At 39.2% G+C, this 24,240-nt stretch overlaps 1 protein-coding gene across 1 annotated transcript in view; it reads right to left on the minus strand.

The window, feature by feature from the left end:
- The window catches only part of Otud4 (OTU deubiquitinase 4), a 51,119-nt gene that overhangs the window by 21,355 nt on the left and 5,524 nt on the right, over positions 1–24,240 (minus strand). Inside the window, exons 2-11 of the mRNA XM_052726980.1 lie at positions 24,089–24,172; positions 19,405–19,455; positions 12,748–12,794; positions 12,099–12,171; positions 10,328–10,409; positions 7,962–8,094; positions 4,542–4,596; positions 3,634–3,751; positions 3,467–3,531; positions 1,634–1,728 (exon numbers count right to left, since the gene is read on the minus strand). Coding sequence (XP_052582940.1) covers positions 1,634–1,728; positions 3,467–3,531; positions 3,634–3,751; positions 4,542–4,596; positions 7,962–8,094; positions 10,328–10,409; positions 12,099–12,171; positions 12,748–12,794; positions 19,405–19,455; positions 24,089–24,172 — 803 coding nt within the window. The remainder of the gene's footprint in view (positions 1–1,633; positions 1,729–3,466; positions 3,532–3,633; positions 3,752–4,541; positions 4,597–7,961; positions 8,095–10,327; positions 10,410–12,098; positions 12,172–12,747; positions 12,795–19,404; positions 19,456–24,088; positions 24,173–24,240) is intronic.

Here is a 24,240-nt window from a genome sequence, read left to right on the forward strand (position 1 = left end):
GGGAGGCAGAGGCAGGCGGATCTCTGTGAGTTCGAGGCCAGCCTGGGCTACAGAGTGAGTTCCAAGAAAGGCACAAAGCTACACAGAGAAACCCAGCCTCAAAAAACCAAAAAAAAAAAAAAAAGCCAGTCATACTAGCACATGCCTTTAATCTCTGAGTTCAGTAGCCAGCCTGGTCTACATTAGTGAGTTCTAAAACAGCTAGGTTTATGTAAGACAAGTCCCAAAAAACAAATATTTGTATTTCTTTGAGAGAGAAAGGTTAAACTGAGCCAAGCAATTACACACCCTTAATCCTGGCCCTCCCAGAGACAGATTCAGGTCTATTTCTGTGAGGCCAACCTGATCTACATATCACCTTTCAAGCCCGCCAGTGCAACAAAATGAGCTGTTACTTCAAAACAAAAAACAAAACAAAACGAAACAAAAAAAAGTTGATAAAAATTACTACGTAAGGGCTGGGTGTGGTGGCACACTCCTTTAATCCCAGCACTCTGGAGGCAGAGATAGGCAGATCCCTGAATTTGAGGCCAGCCTGATTTACAGAGTAAGCTCAAGAATAGCCAGGGATACAGAGAAACCCTGTCTCAAAAAAGCCAAATGAAATAAAATAAAATATAGGGAAGTAGTGATGGTTATATTAGGTAGAGCTCGCTGTGCTATATACTTTACAATCATATATATTTAAATTTTTTTTTTAGTAAAGGTTAAGGTGTCATTTATTACCTTTTCCTCTAGTAAAGGCGGCAGTAACTTCACAAAAGGTGCACTAAAAATGACACTGTGGTAAGTCAATATATCTTTCTATTCTACCTGACAATGCAGACATTCTTTAAACAAAGTCTCACTATGCAGCCCCAGTTCACATGAACAAATTCTGTAAATCAGGCTGGCCTGAGTGCTGGGGTTAAAGGTGTCCACCGCCACACCCAGTCACTAACAAATGACAGATTGCACACAACACAGCACTAAGGAAATAGGAAGGAATATGGTACCTGTTCTCAAAGTCCCTACTTTATAAACTCACCAACTTCCGATTGCTTTTGGTGAAGAACATATTTTAAACTGCAGCCATTAAATTAACTAGAATTTTGTAAAGTGTATCAGCAAGCAAAACATTCGATTCAAACTCTTCATTTTTCTTTTTCTAGGGATGTGTGCATGTGTGCTGCTTGTGATATGCTGTACATGTGTATGTCTCTACCAGGTTTTCAAGGCACAGCCTCAATGTACCTGAAGCTCATTTTACGTGGCTAGTTGAGCACCTGGGATTCACCTACCTTTGCTGTCCAACACTGGTGTTACAGGTACACACAGCCATGCCTGGCTTTTATGTAGACATTAGAGATTCAAATTCAGTCCCTGGTTTTGTTGTTCTTTATTCTGTTTTGTTTGGTTAGTTGGGGTTGTTGTTATTGTTGTTGTTGTTTGCTTGCTTTTTGTTTTTGTTTTTTTGAGATAGGGTCTGTGTACCCCTGGCTGCCCTGGACCTCTATGTAGACCAAGCTGGCCTTGAACAAGATATCTGCCATACCCAGGTTCAAAATCAGTTCCTTTGTAAGCAAACCAGTATTCATATTTGTAACATGCTAAATCAAAGATGTAGCAAACACTTCAGTTGAAAAATACGTACTTTTTCCCCAGTTCTTCAGATAAAACTGGTCCATTTTCAGAGTGAACCCCATGAATGTCTGCATTAGAAAATTTTCCATTATGATCCAATCTAACCTGTTGAACACCAGAAAGAAAAATCAGACACCTAATTTTAAATGTGTACTCTCTTTAACCAAAGAAAATATAAGCATTTATTTGGAAAAACAAAATAATACAGAAGTGGGTACAACAGATTCTGTCTCCTTAAGATGCCATACCTCTCTACCTAAGTAGACTATTTACTCTGTCAAAATCTTTTGAATTATTCTCAATACTTCAAGAAACAATAATCAACAACTGTCAATCTATTCTGGCTTTGAATCTCCAGGCCTGGCCTTTCCACTGACTAGCAATAACCTTGGTAAATTCACTTACACTGTTTGCTCATATGCAAATTGGAGCTAATAACAGTAATCAATACAATAGTAATGGTAATCAATATAATATAATAGAGGATGCCTGGAGATGCACTGGGGAGATATATCATACAGTGGACAGCAGTCTACACAGCAGCCATTCCACAAATGAAAGAACTATTATTACTACCATTTTCTCATTCATATGACACTAAAACATGTAAAAAGCAGTGATTTTTTTGCTCATTTTAGAGATGCTTCAACTGTTCCTTATCATCCCCACTGACAATAGTAGCTAATTGTGAATAATGATGGGAATAAGGATGCCTGGACGTTTCTTCAAGGCCAACTGCACACAATGACCTGTGCATTGGCCAATGACTACATCAGATAAGACAGCATAGTAAACACAGCTCTCCTCTACACAGACCCATACTTTTCTAAAGTGTTATCAGAGTCCTGAGTTGACATCTCATTCCTCATTAATCACGACAGGACACTGCTTTTCTCAAGAGTTTTACAAGAAAAAAAAAAAAAAAAAAAACATTTTAAAGGCTAATTTTAAATAAGAAAGATTTTTAAGGGTTAATTTTAAATGTCTTAAATTGTTGAGTAAATTTTAAATGTTTTAAATTGTTGAGTGTGGGTTTCTGCCACCTATGGAGTGCTAGCAGAAGCCAGAAGAGGACACAAGACTCCTTGGAGTTGGAACATGCAGCTTTAAGCTTCCTAGTGTGGGTACTAAGAATCAAACTCAGGATCTCCAAAAGAGGAGCAAGGGCTCTTATCAGCTGAGCCATCTTGCTAGTCCTTTTGTTTTGTTTTATTTTGTTTTTGAGAGAGGGGCTTACTTTGTAACCCTCGCTGGTCTAGAACTCAATATGCAGACCAGGCTGGCCTTGAACTCAAAGAAACTTTCTTGCCCCTACCTCCCAAGTGCTGAGATTAAAAGTAGACACGACCACATTCAGTCTCACCAACCTTGTAAAAGGCTATTTCTATCAAAAGTTTCAAGTATATCCTACATACTTGAGTAAATATGTCACCCATATATCATTTCAGTTCCTTAAGATTTCAATTAAAATGTATTCAAATAAAATGGACAAAGATCCAGCACTTAGGAGGCAGAGGCAGGAGGATCTTTGTGAACTCTAGGCCAGCTTGGTTGGTCTACAGAGCTCCAGACCAGCCAGGACTATACAGTGAGACACTGTCTCAAAAACAAAACAAACCACCACCACCAAAAAACGACAAACACACACACACACACACACACACACACACACACATACACACACACGGTTTTACAAACATACAAATTTCAGCATTAAGATGATTCTACTTGTATTTAGGATAAATGAATTATAAAATCCAGATTAAAAACAGTCAAATTTTAGTTGGTGGTTCCTTTAGAAAATAAGGTAAAGTCATTTTCTCTTTTAGTAGAAATCACTTACATGGCATTTATCTCCAACTTCATACTGTAATCCAGCAGCAATAGAATAATCACGTTTTTGTTGAGCTGTTTAAAAAGAAGAAGAAAAAAATACAATAAAATACCAACTTTACCTCATTATTTTTAGGTGCTACAAGGCATTTTACAGAAGATTCATGTTTAATTCACCTTGTTTGGACTTCAGCCAAATTTCATACTCCACATTTCTATAGACTGCTGGGTTGAGCGACTTAAGAACCTTTCTGGACAAAGGAAGGTCAGCCACGTTCCCATCGTTCTCTGGGTTCTAAATAACGTCAGAAGTCCAATCAACACAGAAATGTTTTTAAAACATTGTTCCAAATATGCACAAAAGCAAAACAACAAAAAAACTTAAGAAAAAAATGCACAAAAGCAAAACAACAAAAGACCTTAAGAAAAAAAGAAGGGAGCAGGAAATAAGTGTTGTGTTTTGTTTTAAGAGAAACGCTGTTTAATGCTAAAGCTTAGCACACTCCAGCACCAGGACTGGCATGGAGGCAAAGCAGCAGGGACAGCTGGGTGACCCCATGGAGCCTCACATGACCATCAAACACAAGAGCCCCCTGGCCCCAGACAGGACAAAGCCCAGAATGGCATGGGAGAAGAACTGCTGCTTGAGATGGGTTCCTGGCCTACCCAATAATCAAGCTACCAAACATTGTTGCAATGCCAGCCCCGATCCAGCCACACTAACTGTGGCAGCCCCAGCCCAATGAACTGGGCAGCTGTGTCAGTGTCCTGGAAACAACACTGGTCTGGAATTCCAGTCTGGCCACCTGGTGAGGGGAGCTGCTGCAGGAAGGCTGTTTAAGATGGGGCCTCTGGTCTACTTGAGAGGGAGGGAGACGAAGGCCTGATTAGACCCCGGTAAAGGAAAAGATCAGAACTGGAGAAACAGGCAGTGAGTGCCTTGGAGGTCTTCATTTTCAATCTCCTAGCTTTAGCCCTAGGTCTCAGCAATCAGCTCCCCCAAGTAAGTTTCTTAAAAACAAAGTAACCCCAACTACAGAAGATGACCGAAATTGTGGCTCTTTACATATTAAAGTTAAAAATACCTCACTGGATGAAGGCTTAAATCCATTCACATCAGTAGCAGCAGTACTCTTACTCCTATAAAGGAACAAAAACACATAATTAAGAAACGGAAAATGTAGCTGCATGTAATCAACCTCTTTTTTGTTTTGTTTTGAGACAAGGTTTCTCTGTGTAACAGCTCTGGCTGTCCTGGAATGCACATTGTAGACCAGGCTGGCCTGGAACTCAGTGATTCGCCTGCCTCTGCCTCCTGAGTGCTGAGATTAAAGGTGTACACTTTTAATGTAATCAACTTTTTTTTTTTTTTTTTTTTTTTTGGTTTTTCGAGACAGGGTTTCTCTGTGTAGCTTTGCGCCTCTCCTGGAACTCACTTGGTAGACCAGGCTGGCCTCGAACTCACAGAGATCCGCCTGGCTCTGCCTCCCGAGTGCTGGGATTAAAGGCGTGCGCCACCACTGCCCGGCATAATGTAATCAACTTTTAACCTCTACTAAAATACTCAAATCAGCTACATACCAAAATGTGAGTCTCCAGTAAGTTAAGTTTTAGTATATGTAAGTATATGTTACTCAAGTGTATGTGCGCATCTATAAAAATCAGACTTACTAATTCTTACTGACTTAAAAAATAAATAAAAATGGGGGTGGCAGGATGCAATGTTTGAGTGAGTAGAATAACCATCTACAAAAGATTCAACATAAAATTTTAGTAAGTATTAAAGTTTTAAAAGAACTGTTTTAACCAAATTATAACATTTATAATAAAAAACAATTTTTAATAAAAAAACAATTTTAACCAATGTCTAAAGTCATAACCAATCTTTTTCTAAGAAATATTTCCTATTCCTCAGTACAACTAAAGAACTATCATCAGCTCACTTCATTCATCTACTCTACAAGTATGAGAGCCTACTATGTGCTGCTCACTATGCATTCTTAGACTGCTAAATCTAAGCAGGGAACGAGAGATAAGAACTGTGCCCATACAATCCAGTAAAAGTAAACAAAACTAGACAAGGAACCAGTACATAAGAGCTACTAAGCACAGCAATGTAAGATAAAATACAAAGTGGGAGAGGGAGGCCTTGCTGAAATAGATGCCTTTGAATAAAGACAGTAACAAGACAGTACATCATATCTAGATTTCCATGCAGAGGAACAGCACACACAAGGAGCCCCAAGTGGCCAAGAGTCTCAAGATGAAAAGGTTCTATGTAGCCCCTATAGTATCTACCTTTCTGTCCTACTCAAGAAATCAACCTCTAGGTTTCAAAAAAAACCCTCCAAATATTGACTAAAGGGAGCAAGAACCTGAAGTCTAGACCAGAAGTCGCTCATCATTCCAAGTACACTTCAAGACCCATCAACATGAACGTGAAACAATCCATATTACATATTGCATATTACACCTCTTTCCTCCTAATTACCTCACTAAATTGATCTTGCCTCAACAAGGTTATACAGTGTTTGTCCTCTCTTAAAACCAATGTGACAAAAAGGGAGACTCACACTCAGGGGCTCTCACATGCTAAGCAAGCACTCAATGTCTAGCTGCATATATAGAGATATGTGTATATAGCTAAAGCAATTTTAGTATGTGTATATATTACAACACATGTACATTATATATAATGTAAAATATATATACACACACAGCTAAAGCAATTTTAATATAATAAAAAGGTAAGCTACATTTCAAGAGCAGTACAAAAGGGAAACCAAGCACAAACACACACACACACACACACACACACACACACACACACACACACACACACGCCTGCTCCCCTTCCCAGGTAAACTTCTCCAGCTTACCAGTCCCTATGTCCAGAGTCACATCCTGGATTTGCTTCTATAACACTTCAAACATCTACAACATTCAAGAGACAGGTTTAAAGGCTCTCCCACTCTAAGTGGAAGTTAAAATAATCTAGCCATCCCCTCAATTTCTCTGCTTACTAACACATCTGGATCAGGCCGTGTCTGGAGAGAAGAGGGGCAACTTCTATTTGTGCACGTATATCGTCAACATATGTTAAGACAAAACTGACAACAGCAAACACTTCTCAAGTATAAATAATTGGTCAACTCTTCAGTCCAAATCAGAAAATTTTAATTCAATAAACTCCTAGAAGCCAAGCCTGATGACACACACTGGAATGCAAGCACTTGGGAGGTGAAGACAGACAATCAGGGGCTTAAGTCACTCTTAGCTACACAGTAGGCTCCAGGAATACCTAGACCCCGCCTCAGAAACAAAACAAGGGTCAGAGAGATGGTCCAGTGGTTTTAAGATTCCCATACTGCTCTTGCAGAAGCTCCAAGTTCAGTACCCAGAACCTAGTCAGGAGGCTCACAAGGACCCAAAACTCTAGCAACAAGGAATCTGACACCTTGGCCTCTGCATATATCTGTACACACTCACCACATACTCACACAGTAATTTATTTTTGTCAGAAAAAAAAAAAAAAAACTAAAAACAAACACGGATCCACTAGAGGACACAGTTTGCTGGTATAGTGCCTTGCCTAGATGTTTAAGACTCTGAATTCACTCCCTAGCACGGAAAAAAGGAAAAAGTCTGAAGTCCACATCAACAGACACATACATTTCAAGGCGTATTTGTGAGAACTAGGCATCCTGTCAATCTCAAGTCTGTCTCTATCTCTAGTGTCACATGTACGGCCATGTTTTCATGCTTCAACAGGAATGTAATACAAGACTTTCATAAAAGATAAGCTTCTTAATATTTTAGACAGGCATAACATCATAAATTAATACACAATGTACAATGAAACTATATTTACCTTACATGCTCTCATGTAACTCTCAAACTGTCCTCTTCCCGGAAACACTGAAATACCATCATTTCATGCTACTGAGGCTTCTTTAGAGAATTTACATATGCCCCTAATCTATCTAGTTAGCAAAAAAAACAAAAAAAAACAAAAAAAAAACACCATAGACTGAAAACATGCCAATGTCCAAAACTATGCCTGGATGTCCAGGGCTGATAATCTTAACCATCTAAGTTGCCTCAGTGACTCTTATCTGTAACCTTGAGGGATTATCTCACATAACACCACACTGAAATACTCCTTATTCTAAAAAGAATTGGCAGAAGCAAAGGAAGTAAACTACAGAAAGGTCATAAAGATCAAAACATTCTTCCATCCCTGGATATGTAAAACCGATAGTTAACTTTACAATTTTACAATGTAAAATTACAGGTAGATCAAATCTATTCCATGTGTGTATTAATTACATACAAACAAATTTGCATTAACTAAAACAACCTTCAAAGACGCTCCCATCATAGAAACTAGGTCAAATTCATGGCAGCAATGAAGAAACTTTACTGCAGATCAGTGTTTTATGACTATACCTTACCACATGGAAACTGTCCTCACGTGACACTAGAAAGACTGAAATGTATCTTACTTGCAGCTGTCATCCTCAGAATCTGATATTTCACTGTTGCTCTCATCAGCCACTTCAGAGGTCTCTAGTCCCATCATGATTTTACTAACATCAGTTTTAAATACCTTCTCATACAGCAATTCATAAAGGAGAGCTGCAATTGAAGAGGCACAGTATGCAACATTATATGCATGTTTTGAAAACAGAAAAGTAGGACAGTACTGCTCAGGCTTCCAAACTTCTTAGTAGGTATATACAAACCCTTACAGTCAATAGCACCATTTAATCCAAAAGATACCTAGAAAGCAACAGAAATTTTTGTCTGTGCACAATAAGTTTGAAGTCATGCTTTAGAATACATTTTTTAAAACACAAAAAGTATCAGCTCTATGATGCAAACATGACAGGAAAAGTGAAAAACACATTGTGAGCAATACTTCATTCCACACACTATACTTAAGCTTGTTCTGTCCTCCCATTTGATTCCAGCACATGAAGTACTACCATTTTCCATCTACAGGCTTAGGGATGTCACACAAAAGGCCTAACCCAAAGGTTTGGGATAGAAAAACATGAAGCAGAATTAAGTTTGTAGAAATAGAAGACTTGGGTTTCCCACTTTTCCTGGTAACCAGTACATTAGATAAAGTACTCTTCAGGTTTCTATAAAACACGCTGGAGAGTGTTCACTGTAATCTGGCTTCCTATTTTAAATTTACATAATGCACTAAAAGATACCTAGAAAATATATTCTTTTTTTTTTTTTTTTTTTTTTTTTTTTTTGGTTTTTCGAGACAGGGTTTCTCTGTGTAGCTTTGCGCCTTTCCTGGAACTCACTTTGGAGACCAGGCTGGCCTCGAACTCACAGAGATCCGCCTGGCTCTGCCTCCCGAGTGCTGGGATTAAAGGCATGCGCCACCACCGCCCGGCCCGAAAATATATTCTTAAGGATTTGAAAGATAGCTCAATTGGTAAATGCTTGGCATGTAAGCATTAAGAGCACAGTTTGGATCACAGCACTCATATAAAAAGCCAGGTGTGGCACTATGTGCTTATTATCCTAGCACCAGTAGGTGGAGAGAGGAGCTGCTCCAGTGTTGCTGGCCAGGCAGTCTGGCCAAAAAAGGTGAGCTCCAGCCAGATTCAGAGAGATTCTGTCTCAAAATGTAAGCTGGAGAGACATCAAGGATATCCAATGCTGACCTCAAGCCTATCACTCACTGTCCACCCCCCACATTTTATACTCATGCACACATTTTATACTCATGCATACGTAACAAGAGGGGGCAGGGGGCAAGAATGAAGGTTGACCTGTTTTTCACATGCATATATATATACCCATACATACAAATATAATAGGCACACTCACACAAAAATATATTCTTAATCATCCCTGAAGGAAAGAATATTTAGATTAATTTGGTCAATTTAAAAGTTATAAAAACAGGGAAATATAGTTTACCAAAAAGTTTAACAAAAATTCAAAAACACATGAACTGTAAAACTCATTTATTTTATTACAATGAATGCACTTACTTCCTGAGTGCACTAAGTTCATGCTCACCATCTAATGGATCCCCACAGTGCTTCTCACAGACCATCTGTCTCTCAGATTCTGGGTAAGAGGCGCTAAAGCCTCAGAATCACCTCGTCAGTACAGGGAAGGCAGTCTACAAAGGCTTCTTTCCCAAAGCTGAAATGTCCTGACTTTGACTAGCTAGGAAAGGGGGAGATGCGGCCCAAAAAAGAGCTAAATATTCTCACCTCAAAAACATAACATGTACGTTCAAAATGTTTACACTCCTACTTTTACGGGTCACTAAGACTAGAGAAAACGTTGGGTGTGGTGCTGCATGCCTAATCCCAGTAATTGGGAGGGAGAGGCAGGTGGTTTTTAGTCAAGGCTATATGGACCCTGCCTCAAAGAACACAAAGGAAAAATAAGAAAGCAATTATGTACAACACTACCGCTCGTGAGGAAAAGACACTAAAAGCAGGAGGGACCATTTCTCTCCTCCTAAAACAATATTCATACATGTGTGGAAGGGAGGGGAATTCAGTCAACCGGGAAATATTTGGGAAAACCTATAGAAATTGGATGCCAATGGGGTAGCAAATGTTATTGATATCAACTGGGTAGAGACCAGGGTGCAGTAAACATCCTACAAAGCACAGGGAAACACCCCAACAGAAGACTCTGGCCCAAAACCTCTACAGTGCCAAGGGTGGAGACCCTCCTTTTAAAAAAAATACAGTCAAATGTCACATTTGTTCAGTCACCTAGATTTTCAAGCTATACATTAACAACTTGAAAAATCATTACAAATCATAACTAAGGCTGTGTAGCTTAGGCTATAATTCCTATATGAACACAAGAGGATACTTACACTGACACATAGCAGAACTATCTTTATACGTTATAGGATAGACAATATCATAATGATTTCCATTTGAAAAACACAGTAACACCTGAAGAGAAAGTAAGCAACATTTCAGTCAATCATACATTTAACATTCACAAAATAAACTGTGGTTCCAAAGCCTCTAAATCACTCACTTTCAAAACCATATTTCAGAAACAAAGCTCCAATGTTGTCACTTACGGTAGGTACTCCACATTATGGTGAAAAGCCGGACAGTGATCAGCACTTACATTGCTAAGTTCTCTCTGGTGTTTTGTTTTTTGTTTTTTGAGACAGAATCTTATGTATCCCAGACTGGCCTCAAACTCACTGTATAGTGGAAACTGGCCTTGAAAGTCCTGATCCTCCTGTTCCCACCTCTCCAGGGCTAGGATTATAGGTAAGCACCACCATGTCCATTCTGAAAATGTTTATAGAACTACAAAAAACAGACACAGTAAGTAGTCACAAGTGGCTGCAAACATCTGTAATCCCAGTATTTAGGGAGGCTGAGGCAGGAGGATCTCAAGGCAGAAGAGGGTCTACATAAAGAGAATGTCTCAAAAAAATAATCACATATGATTCAGCTATGTAAAGAACAAGAAAGTTGAACTGTTGAGATGCTTTGGTGGTCAAGAGCACCTTGCTGCTCTTGCAAAGAACCCAAGATTGTCTCCCAACACCCACATCTGGCAGCTCACAACCACTTGTATCCAGCTCCAGGGATCTGACACCTCTGGCCTCTGAGCACTTGCACTCTCATGCACATACCCACACACATACACATAAAAGGAAAATAAATGTTTTCTAAAAATTGTAAGAAGTCATTCCAAGTTAAGTTTAGTGATGCACACCTATATCATAGCAGTATTAAGAATTGGGGTTCAACATGTGCTTCACAGCAAGACTTTGGGAAAAAAGAGGGAGGAGAGAAGGAAAGGGGGAAGAGGGAGAAGTGGAAGAGGAAAGGGGAAGAGATGAATCAGAGGGAAGGAAGAGGGAAGGAAAAGAAAAAGGAGGAAGGGATCGGAAAGAAAATATTCTAAACCATAACAATGCTCACTTCTGAGTGAATCAAAGGTAAGCTTTTCCTGCTTGTCAGCTTTAAGTGTTTCCTAAGTAACTGATTACCCTACACAAAGAAATCTACAATACTGTTTGAAACATGCCACAGCCCAAAAACACTGCAGATGGAAATCTCAGGTCAAGTCCCATGAACAACCACTCCTCCCCTCCTCCTCCCCTAAATACCCCCTCATTAAACTATAGCATTTCCTCACTTCCTCTCCCCCTCTTAAACACAACTAGCACACAGTGTCCTTCACAATGGTCTGCATAATTCCACTAAAATAAAATTCTCTTACAGTGAATCAGCTGGTTGTTTTCTTTTTTTTTTTTTTTTTTTTTTTTTTTCCGGTTGTTCTCTTTCTAGGCTTCACAAACTTTCCCACTGTTTCTACTTCATGACCCCACAATGCAGTGATACTGCTACTTCTAAAATTACCTTTACAATGGGAAGGAGAATCACCAGTTACGTCTGAGCACAAAGCAGAGCTAACTTTCACAAGGAGTCACTTAATATCATGTCACACAGACAGACATTTTTTAAAAATATGACTCAACTAATTTTAAAAAACAGTAGCTTTCATATAGCAATATTTCAAGAGCCATTTAAAAGTATAGCTTAAGAGGTCAAGGTAGCAATTAAGCAGCTCTTTTACTTACATATTTTTTAAGTATTTCAAAAAATTCTTACCTTTTCAGGAAAATTATTTTCAGTTACTTGTGAAGGAGAAACATTTGGCTCCTGATATATTACAAAATCTTTCCTGAAAATAAAACTCAGATATTACTTTTTAAAACTTGTATTTCATTGATTTGTTCATTAATCTACACATCAGGCAATATTCTAGGCACTGAAGATAGAGCAGGAAAAAAAAAAAAAGGAAATAATTGCACTATAAAATACCAGCAGTATCGTTTCCAAAAGATAAAATCTCCAATTAATTCACATGTAAGATATACAACATAAATAACTTCAGATTAATTCTAAAAGGAAACCTGGCACCCACAGAAACTTGAGCTTTCTTCTGGGGCCATTCAATGCTACTGGCTCGGAGAGTAAGCCCTTTCTCTATAAAGCTGGTAAGCAATAGTTTTTAGGACACAGTCAAACATTTTTTTTTCAGTGCCTTTTTCAAAAGTCCCTCGAGAATTAAAACATTTAAACATTGGTATCTAGCCACTGAACTCCAACTGATGCAACTTATAAACAGACAAAAAGCCTTATAGAAGCTCTTTCCCAACTGAGGTATAAAACAGCTTTGCATTTTAAAATTTTTAGTTGTAATATACTAATTTTCTAGTTATTTTATTTTTATTGTTTTAAGAGTTTGACAGTTTACCTGTACATAAGAGAAAGGGCACTTATTTCCACTTGTCCTACCCACTCCTGTATTAAAGAAAGAAAAGTTAGCATATAAATATCTTACTTTTTACAATATACATTATACACAGTTCTCAATAAACATCCCCACAGGGTTTCTCTCTCTCTGTAGACTAGGCTGGTCTCCAACTCAGAGATTTATCTGCCTCTGCCTCCGGAATGCTAGGATTAAAGGCGTGTGCCACCACCATCGAGCTTCAGGAAGGAACTTTGTTTCGAGAAGTCTTCCAAATTCAAAACAAAATAGGTGCCACATATTAAAACAGACTTCTTAAAACATGTCTTAGCCTAATTAATAGTAAGGGCTTCTCAAATAGTCCCAATGCAATACCCTCTGGTAAGAAACTCTTTAGCTCACCAACACTACATTCCTCACTTATGCAATGGAGGCCACATCACATCAAAAAAAATGTAAACTCTGGGCTGGAGAGATGGCTCAGCCACTAAGAGCACTTGCTGCTCTTGCTTAAGTCTCAGTGCTCACACAATGGCTTACAATGTTGGTAATTCTAGTTCCAGGAGATTCAGCATCTTATAATGTCCACAGACACAAGGTATACACAGTGCATATATATTTGTGCAATTAAAACATCATAAACATAAAACAATCTTCTTTTTTTAAGGTAAAATAGCTGGAGGAGGAGGAGGAGGAGGCGGTGGTGGTGGTGGTGGTGGTGGTGGTGGTGGTGGTGGTGGTGGTGGTGGTGGTGGTGGTGGTGGCGGCGGCGCACGCATTTGATCCCAGCACTCATAAGGCAGGGGCAGGCAAATCTCTGGCCAGCCTGGTCTATATAGCAAGTTCCAGAATGGCCAGGGATGTTACACAAAACAAACAAACAAACAAAAAAAAAACAAACTTAAAAGTCAATCAGCCTCTCTGATAAGAATAATGTATCTTCTTATAGGTAACCTTCCAAATAAATGCTATTATAATCTGAGCAAGTAAACAATGGCCATCAACAAAATACCATCTTCTCCCTTAACCAAGTACCAGCCATCAAATATAAATGAGCAAGAGTAGTGCACACCATTAATCCAAGCACTTGGGAGGCAGAAACAGGTCGATCTCTGTGAGCTCAAGGACAGCCTGGTCTACAGAGTCCAGGACAGTCAGGACTGTTACACACAGAGAGAAACCCTGTCTCGAAAAACCAAAAGCGAGTAAGTCTTCCAAAAATATACTGCCAATGCAGGACTTATGTGTAAAGGAAGAAATTTTAGAACTTGACACCAACAGCAATTTAAAAAAAAATAGGTAAAATTTATTAATGAATATCTTACCAACAGAGATACATGGATGACAAGTACATAAAAAGGTTCATCACCATGCAAATTAAAATCACAATGAACACTCAAAAATGTGGAGCAGCATGGTTCATAAGGAGCTTGGCAGTTTCTCATTAAGCTAAATATATATTTAGCTTATAGCCCCACAATTCCATTCTCCAAGAGAAAATAAAATCCAATTCTAAGAGCCCACAAGTGGAAAACAGCCAAGTATGAATTAACACATAAATTGTGTCCATCTATCCAAGTACTACCCCATACAAAACATGAATCTTAAAAGTATCTCCATTATGCAAAGAAGCCAAATATGTAAGACTACAAATTTTGTCATTCCTTTTATAAATCTAAAAAACCCAAAACCTAGAAAGCAGATAATTTCCAGGAACCAGGTGGAAGGATTAAGCACAAAAAAGCATGAGAAAATTTCTTTTTTTGTTTTATTTTGATTTTGTTTGTTTGTCTAGATAGGGTCTCTCTGTGCAGCCCTGGCTGTCCTGGAACTCACTCCATAGAACGAGCTGGCCTCAAACTCAAGAGATCCGCCTACCTCTGCCTCCCAAGTACTGGGATTAAAGGCATATGTCATCATCGCCTGACGGGAATTTCTTAAGAATGACTGATTGAAACCACCAATATTTGTGCTGGTGATTTGTGAAAAAATAAGCTGTGGGATAAATGTTAAATCCATATGGCACATTACATGTAAGAGAGAACATCAATTTGGCTTCAACAAAGTTCACAGAAACAGTCTTACAAAAATTTGAAGCATTCATTTTTTTCAAAGTGTTCTCCCAATACTGTTAAGGATAAAAATGTGGGGCTGGAGAAATTGCTCAGCAGTTAAGAGCACTGGCTGCTCTTCCAGAGGACCAGGGTTCAATTCCCAGCACCCAAATAACAGCTCACAACTGTAACTCCAAGTCCAGGGTATCTGACACCTTCACATAAATGCACATCATAAATTTAAAAAAAAAAGCAAAGGCATTTAAAAAAAAAAAAAAGGATAGAAATGCTACCCATGAGAACTGGAGGAAGCAATGGAATTTATCAATCAACTATATTAGTTTTCCTTATATACACCCTGTATCAGAAGAGAGGTGGAAAAACAGGATGGCCTAAAAATAGATGTTACTAGTAATGAAAAAGCTATTCCAGAGGTACCTAAGGCAAGAGGTAACAGGAAGAGAAAACAGTTCAGAAATCAACCTAGCTAGACAACCTATCCCAGATGCTCCAAATCTCTTCCCTTCAGATAGACCCCACCCCAATCAAATCAAGCTCAGTTTACACAGCCTCATTTCTGTCTCCTTTTCTCCACTTTCTAGCCCAGGACTTTACAGACGATAGCCTGAAGATTATGAAATACTGCAGTTTTCTAATTAAATTAATAAATGCCCTTAATAATTCTTTATATTTTCGCTAAAGTCAGCAAAAATCACCTATAGTATCTGTCATTTAAAGACTACTATTAACATGTTGTTTTTCCTCTGTTTATGTATCAATTTTACGGTCAATAAATATATATACTGGTCATCAATTGGGCACTTAAATTAGAAAATGTCAAAGCAATAAAAATATTTTTCAATCTTCGTCTTCAAAGAGACTTGTGAAGTAAGGAAGAAAAAACCCACATTCAGGAAAATGAGTCTGCTCATGTATCTGAAGAAAACTGTTTTAGAATTACTCAAAAACAGCTTAGGGTATATTCAGTGAAAATGCCTATAGAGGTATTTGTCTCTAAGACTGGAGTGATATTACAGTTACTCTTTTTACACATAATTATCCACTTTTCTATATATAAATCAATTTTTTTCTGTTTTTGTTTTGTAAAGGGTCTCACTATGTCACCCTGGCTATCCTGAAACTCTGTGGGGCTAGAGAGGCAGCCCAGTGATAACACTTAAAGATCAAGGTTCAGTTCCCAGCATCCACATGGCAGCTCACAACCATTTGTAGTTCCAGTTGCAAGGGATCCAACTTCTTCAGACCTCGGCAGACACCAGGCATATACAGGGTGTACAGAGATATACATGCAGGCAAAACGCTTATATAAATAAATCTTTTAAAAAATATTCTTGCCAAGCGGTGGTGGTGCATGCTTTTAATCCAAGGGACGCAGAGGCAGGTGTGTTTCTGTGAGTTCAAAGGCCAGTCTGGTCTACAGGGTGAGTTCCAGGACACCAAAGCTATACAGAGAAACCCTGTCTCAAAAAAACCTTAAATAAAGAGAATGAACAAATACTTTAAATGAGTCTCTATGACAAACACTAAGTTCTCACAACTACATGGGGACTAAAAGGCTGACCTCACAGATGCAGGTAGAATTGTGGTTAGAGCCCAGAGAGCAGGAAAGGAGAGGATGATCAGCGTGGATAAGAGGAGCAGCTTCTAGTGCCTAACATACGTATGTGCACTGCAACCACCTACATTTAACTGTGTATTTCAAAATACTAATGAAACTGCAAACATTCCCAATACCAAGAAATGACGACTCAAGTGACAGCTATGCTAACAGACCAGATCTGATTATTACACTTTGTATACACCTACAGAAAGGTACAAACGTACTCCAAAAATATAGACAATTATTATGTCATCAAATAAAAATGTTTTAGTAAAAAATAAGAAATGGATGTCTCTGGTCTCATCCATCACGTGCTACTTTCAGTCAGGCATGGTGGTGGCACATCTATGATCCTAGCACTCTCAAACTGAGAAAGGAAAACTACTGAGTTCAAAATCAGCCTGTACTGAAAGTTCAAGGCCCACAAGGACCTACATTAGAGTAAACCCCACATCAAAAGACCAAAGCCTAAGAATACAGCTCATCAATAGACACCTTGTCTAATATGCACAGGTGCTGGGTCAATCCTCAGGACTGCAAAATAGTAACATTTTACACAACATGCTTTTAATCTATCCATCCAGGCAACAAAATGCTGGGCATTACACTTTTGCCTCCAGGTCATATCAATGAATACAACATAGAGAATTCTAAGTTCAAAGAGATAAAGTCAAGTAGAAAGAAAATAAAATACATGCAATAATAGATGAATGCAGGGAAAACGTGACCAGAATAGTCACAATTCTCACTTCTTACCTCAAAACCCTCAAATACCTTTTCAATGGTAGATACTCAAGACTTTGAGACCTTGGGGATGGGAGTCAGCGACTCTACATTTACAGCACACACACCAGTAGATGCTGATACAACCCACAGGTGACATTCTGAGAAGCACTTACTCATTGGCTTCAACCCGCCCTCCAACTTACTTCTCACTACTTACCTGCCTATTAACATTCAACCTTTGGTATTTCCTAACACAGGCACTTTCCTAATTTATACCCGACCTTCTGTATATGACAGAGAAATTGTGGTTATCTGAAATATCTACACCTCTCCAGGATGTCTCAAGCACTGAAACTGATATTACAGATCCATCAAATGGATACTCTAATCACTAATACACCCCTCCTCTTGTGTTACTCCCTTTAACACGTACCTCACTCTTCACAGCCTTTTCCTTTGCCAATATAACTTTTTTTTTTTAGATTTGCATTTTATGTATTTGAGTATTTGGCCTACATATATGCATGTGTACCACACATGTGCCTGGTGGCCACAGAGATCAGAAGAGGATGTCAGATCCCCTGGAACTGGAGCCACCATGAATGCTAGGAACCAAACCCGAGTCCTCTTGCAAGAGCAACAAGTGCTCTTAACTGCTGAGCCATCTCTCCAGCCCCTGCCAACGCTACCTTTAACTACATAGTAGATGATGGAAATGTCTAAAAGAATTTTATGACGGTTAGACTTAGTTGTCAACTTGATTGAATCTGGGATCAGCTAAGACATAATTCTGAGTGTGTCTCTAAGTTTATTTCCTGAAGGATCAACTGAGGCAGGGAAGACTCAAGTCAAGTGGAGACCAAGAACACAGTAATGCTTTCGCAAAACAGACCTGAGATAAAGAAGTCTCAAGGGGAAGGAAAAAAAGGGAGTGCTGCTTTTGCCTGCCCACCTTTGTCTACTGCTGGTCTAGGCAGTACCCTGCTACTGCCACTGCTGCTACTGTCTCTCACTGATGTCAGAACCAAGTTTGCGTTCCTTCTGTCTTCCGACAGGAAATGAAGATTAGAGAGTACCAGGACTCTCTCAGGCCTTCAGCACCAGACTGGGACTGCTGAGGCATCCAGCCTTGACAAAGCAAGAGCTACCAGGTTCTCAGTCTCTCAGCATTCAAACAACCACTGCTGGACTACTGGGCTGAGGTCATGAAAGCCATGTAACAAATCCCTTTGATAACACACGTTCATTCCTTCAGTTCTATTCTTCTAGAATAGAACTCTATTCCTAACTAGAGCACATTCCATGACAGTTGGGGTTTATGGGGTGTGGTGATTTGAAGAAATGGCTTCCAAAGGGAGTGGCACTATTAGGAGGTCTGGCCTTGGTGGGAGGAAGTGTGTCACTTGTAGGGGCAGGCTTTGAGGTCTCCTTTGCTCAAGCTTCCCTCAGTGTAACTGTCAGTCAATTTCCTGTTGCCTGCAAGATGTAGGACTCTCAGCTACATCTCCAGCACCAAGTCTGCCTGCATGTCACCATGCTTCCTGTCATGATGACAATGGAATGAACCTCTCAAACTGTAAATGAGCCACCCCAATTAAATGTTTCCTTTGTAAGAGTTGCCGTGGTCATGGTGTCTCTTCATAGCAATAGAAACCCTAAGACATGCGGACTGGGATACAACATGCTAAGACAACAACTGCAAACATTCTATGACATGGATTTTCAGTGAGCCTTTTACAAAAGAAAAAAGGAAGGAAGGTAGGTAGGACAGAAGAACTCTCTGCTCTCATTTCCCTAAAGAAGAAAGAAATCAAGCTTCGTCTCGTCCAAGTCACACATATACCCTAACAAATCATTCCAAAAATCATCCATGTAATTAAAGATCTTGTATGATACATTCCCATGTCATAATGACAAATATAAAAGAGAGCAGAGCTCTCTCCTCAGCAAGACAACTTCTAGGAAGAGCTCCAATGATCTTTATTTTTTTATTTTTAGAGATGGGGTTTCTCTGTGTAGCCGACTGTCCTGGAACTCGCTCTGTAGACCAGGTTGGCCTCAAACTCAGAGATCTGCCTGCCTCTGCCTCTGGAGTGCTGAAATTAAAGGCGTGTGCTACCACCACCTGGCCCAATTATCTTTCAATTAAGCACTACACAAAGGGTACAGTTGCTTCAACTGTCATACAATACACTACCGATCGTCCGTCAATTAATTTTAATACATATTTGCACAAGCAGAAATACGACTAATACATACCTGTGGATTTTCCAAACGTTTTAAATATTCTTCAAATGACCCTTCTATAAACTGCAAGAAAAAAACTTATATTAGGGGCCTGGAGAGGTGGTTCAGAGGGTTAAAACACTTCTTGCTTTCTGCAGAAGACCTGGTTTCAATCCCCAGCACTCACATGCATCAGCACACAACCACCTGTATCTCCAGTTCCCTCTTATGGCTAAGGTACCTCAACGCATGTTACACATGTACATACATGCAAACACATACATTAAAATAATTTTTTTTCTGAGGCAAGGTTTCTCTGTGTAGCCCTGGCTGTCCTGGAACTCACTCTGTAGACCAGGTTGACCTCAAACTCAAAGAGATCCGCCTGCCTCCGCCTCCCTGGTGCTGGGAGTAAGGGTGTGTACTACCACTGCTCAGCAAAAAAAAAAAAAATCTTATAAAATTAGGAATACTTGCCAAATAACAGCGGATTTACTGTGTAAAGATCACTTTGAGTCACGGGGTTCTTATGCAAATCTAGACTTTATCAGCAATATTAAAAGATACTCATGGGTATTTGTATAAATCCTTAAGTAATGACAGTAAGTATTCAAAATAATTTAAAGGAGGAAATGCTGCTGGGAAAGGAGCAGCCACTACAGAGAGTACCCATGTAGTGTAAGAAGGAAGACCACTGTGGGGAAGACCTGAGCAATCTAGCCAACTGAAGCAGGGCAACCTGGTAGGAAGCTGAACGAGAGGAAAGTGGGGCCATTTCATAGTGGGCCTGGAAGAAACAAAACAGACTTTTAAACAAGACAGAAAAGGCAATTCCAGGCCATCTACAGTGGCACTCTGAACTAAGAAATATCGAAACAGTACTTTCAGAGTATTTGGGTATAGGCAAATGAAACAGAGATAACTGAGAAATTATCCTAACCACAGAGAAGAGTAAAAGGAAACCAGATCATTTCAATTAAGATTTTTATGATACAGCTTGCTTTGTTTCTGTATCATGAAATAAGTTTACTCAATCTATACCCAACCACTTTTTGTTTTCATTATACAAATCTAAAAAAGCACTGTGGTAGTTTGAATGATGGCTCTGCCTAGGTTCATATATTTGAATTTTTGGACCCAAAAAAAATAGAACTGTTTGGGAAGGGTTAGGAGGTGTGGTCTTGGAGGAGGTATGTCACTAGGAGTGGCCTTTGAGGTTTCAAAAGCCCACACACACCATTCTCAGCTCTGTCCTCTGCCTGTGAATCAGATGCAAGCTCTCACTACCGCACCAGTACCATGCCTGCCTGCCTGTTACCATGCTCCCAGCCATGATGGTCATGAATTCTTATTCCCCTATGCAACTCTGAGTCCCAAATTAAATGTTTTCTTTTACAAGTTGCCTTCATTGTGGTGCTTTGTCAAAGCAGTAGAAAAGTAGCTAAGGCAAGTGCTAAAAAGAATTCTCATCTGACCATTTAAGTCCAACTTTATTTAATTTGCAGTACTAGTTAACTTCAGCAAGAGTGATACACTTAAACACGGAATCTTTTCAGATTGTGAATTCTTTTATAAATTGTATACTATCAAATTTCAAAACTGTCCTAAATCCCAATACGTAAACACATGTAAGTGCCCTACTAGTCAGGCACTGCTTTTCCATGAGATGTTTACTTCGAAACCAAACAAACCCTCAAAATCTTCCACATCTGGAAGACCTATGTGGTATCCTAACACAAACCTGCATCTAATCTGAGTCTCCTTTCTAAGTGCAAAGTTCTCACATAGGCCATACTCAACACTGTTAGTAACAAGGGGCATCCCTTCCCACAAACCCTTTTCCAATTCTGCCAAAAGAAACTAGAAGGTTCTGTTTTGTCTGTCTTTATTTTGTTTTGGGTTTTTTTGTTGTTTTGTTTGGTTGGTTGGTTTTTTATTTTTGAGGAAGGGTTTCTCTGTATAACACTAAGTGTTCTGGAACTCACTCTGTAGACCAGTTGACCTCAAATTCAGAGCTCTACCTGCTTCTGCCTTCCTTGTGCTGGGATTAAAGGTGTGAGCCACCACCCAGCTGAAACTAGAAGGTTCTTATGATCAACAATGAACCTTTTCCCACTGGAAATTCCATCTTCTGACCTCATCTCCTAAGGTTATGTTGACTAAATAAATATCTGTAAGGCACTTAAAAACGATGTCTGGTATACAGGGTTCAACGCTAACCATGTAAACTAGTATCAGTAGTTTTATCTCAATGTTATGATGATTAATTCATGGTCATTCCTCCAGATAGTATAGACTACTTCACTTTCCCAGCTCTACACTGCCACCACCACACCCTAATCCTTCCATTTCACCAGGTTCTGCATTATCAGCTTTTTAATAAAACAAGTTTTCAAGCCATCTAATCAGGCAGGAAATGCTCCTTCCAGAATGTATCACGACCCATCCTAAAACACAGTGCTCTCAATTGGCTTAAATATAGGGATACAAACCAGCAACGCACTCAAACTAAGAACTCTTTTGCATGTGAACACTCAAGTTTTATTTATTCATAAAATGTCAATATTCGTTACTAGTCAGTAGGGTAATAGCATGTAAAGTTGTCAATTTATAGAAACCTAAGTCTTAAAATCAAAACTCATAAATGCTAGAAGGATTTAAACTATGGCATTTTATTTCACTGACTACAACTACATACTGAGAAAACTACGCTACAATATTTTATTAATTATAGTATTCTGATACATAATTTCACAATGCATTCTAAAAAATTTAACATTTATAAATGCCGTTTGATAAAAACTACTACACAGGGCATGGTTTTATTCTGAGTCTCAATTTGTTTTTAACTCATTGTTAATTAACAATCATGGATAGCATTATTACTCTCAATACCTAACTCTCTTACCAAATCAAATAAGCTCACAAGCTTAGGTCATGCCTAAGCCACCATCAACCTCTCTAAATGAATGGGGGGAAAGCCTAGAAAATATCACAACGGAATATCTTTAAATATATATACATCCTACACTAATATCCAGCTTGTAGTTATGTTTAACTCTGGGTGTCTATAGAAGTCAGGAAGTTAAGACAGGACTCAAAGTCAGGAAGGGAAAAGCATTAAGGGAAAAGGGACTGTAGAACAAGTGATTTCAAAGAGGTGGGGAATGGAGGTGAAAGGTTTATGTGGAAATACAGCAAGGGAATAACAAAGAAGGGGTGGAGGGTAGATTAACCAAAACTACATATATTTTAAAAAGCCTTAAGGAAAGCCAGCCATGGTGGTGCCCACCTTTATTACCAGTATTCCCAGAGGCAGGAGGATCTCTGTGAATTTGAGGCTAGCCGATCTACAAAGGAGTTCCCAGAAAGCCAAGGCTGTTACATAAAGAAACCCTGCTGTGAAAAACTCTGTGTGTGTGTGTGTGTGTGTGTGTGTGTGTGTGTGTGTGTGTGTGTGTGTTAAGCAAGCCCTACTTTGTAATACAATATTTTTTAAGTTTATTTTAAAAGGAGCTATCATACATGGTGGACAATTCTGCTCCCAGAAGATAAAGGTTATTAAATGAAATTCTCAGTAGCAGGCATGGAATAGGTGTCTCCTTATAAGTCATTGGTCAGGAGGCTTCATTGCGCACCAGAACTAGATGGCAAGATCCTACTGTTGAGGACACCACAAATTTTGATTGGAGCACACAAGAGAAATCAAGCTGGAACTGCCTGGGAAACTTTCTTCCTGCTGGCTAGCTTTCATAATGCAAGAAGGTGTTAGGTCGGCTGCTGGGAGAGGAAATACATGGCCTTATCTAGGCCGAAGCCTGTATGCTACGATATTGACCTGCCAGCAAAAGGTACCCACTGCTCCAATAGAGGCATGACTGTTGTGGGGATAACCAACTGCTTTCTGATGAGACCTGCTCCACCAGAAGAAAAGCTCATGGCTAGGGAGGTCACAGGCCCTATGGGTGAACCTACAGTTGTTGGTTTTGCTAAATCAAATGCATCAAACTGCCTTAATACTTACGTTTTGTTTTTAATTTTGTTGTTGTTGTTTTGAAACAGGATTTCTCTGTGTAGCCCTAGCTGTCCTGGACCAGACTAGCTTCAAACTCACAGAGATCCACCTACCTCTGCCTCCAAGTGCTGGGATTAAATACCTGTTTATATCCATATATCTGTATTGTCGACCTGGCTCAGAGAAGCTTCTTTATGCAGTGGACAGAGAGTAGTACTATGACACAACTTGTCAAAGTGCTGAGAGTAAGCAACTATGAGTGACCGCCCTAAATGAGACATCTACATCAACCTCCTCACCACCCACCACTGCAAGAGGACTGAAAGAATATGATTTCAAGGATGGAGAGGAGTACTATCAAATGCTGTCTTCTACACACAACAGAAATTTGTGCACTCAAACTCATAGCAGCTGTGGTTACTCACACAATAGAACTAGTCAAAACTTAGCATAGATGGGGAAGAGGTCATAAGACCCCACTCTAGCTCAGGAGCTACTTGGTAGGTTATGAGGTACAATGTATTGGGGGTGAGTCCAAGGGGAATAGATATGATCAAATTACAATGTATACATTTATGAAATTCTCAATGATAAAAAAATTACTTAAAAAAGTATACACTGTGAAATATGCACTAGAACATTTCCAATGGTCAAAATGTAAATGCAAGTGAAGACACCATCACATCTGAATTTAAAAATTACCGCTTCAAATTTCTCTCTGTTCTCTCGAAGGTAGTGAATACAGGCCATTCTAACTTCCACATGGCGAGACTGAGAGTGCAATACCTAAAACAAAAAGCAACCCATTATTAAGCGTTTTGTTAAGAAACAGACTTAAATTACAAGCTAATGCC

Source organism: Peromyscus californicus, unplaced genomic scaffold (genome assembly GCF_007827085.1).
Source record: "Peromyscus californicus insignis strain IS unplaced genomic scaffold, ASM782708v3 Scaffold_8__1_contigs__length_139910024, whole genome shotgun sequence".
In the NCBI taxonomy this organism is placed as follows: domain Eukaryota; kingdom Metazoa; phylum Chordata; class Mammalia; order Rodentia; family Cricetidae; genus Peromyscus; species Peromyscus californicus.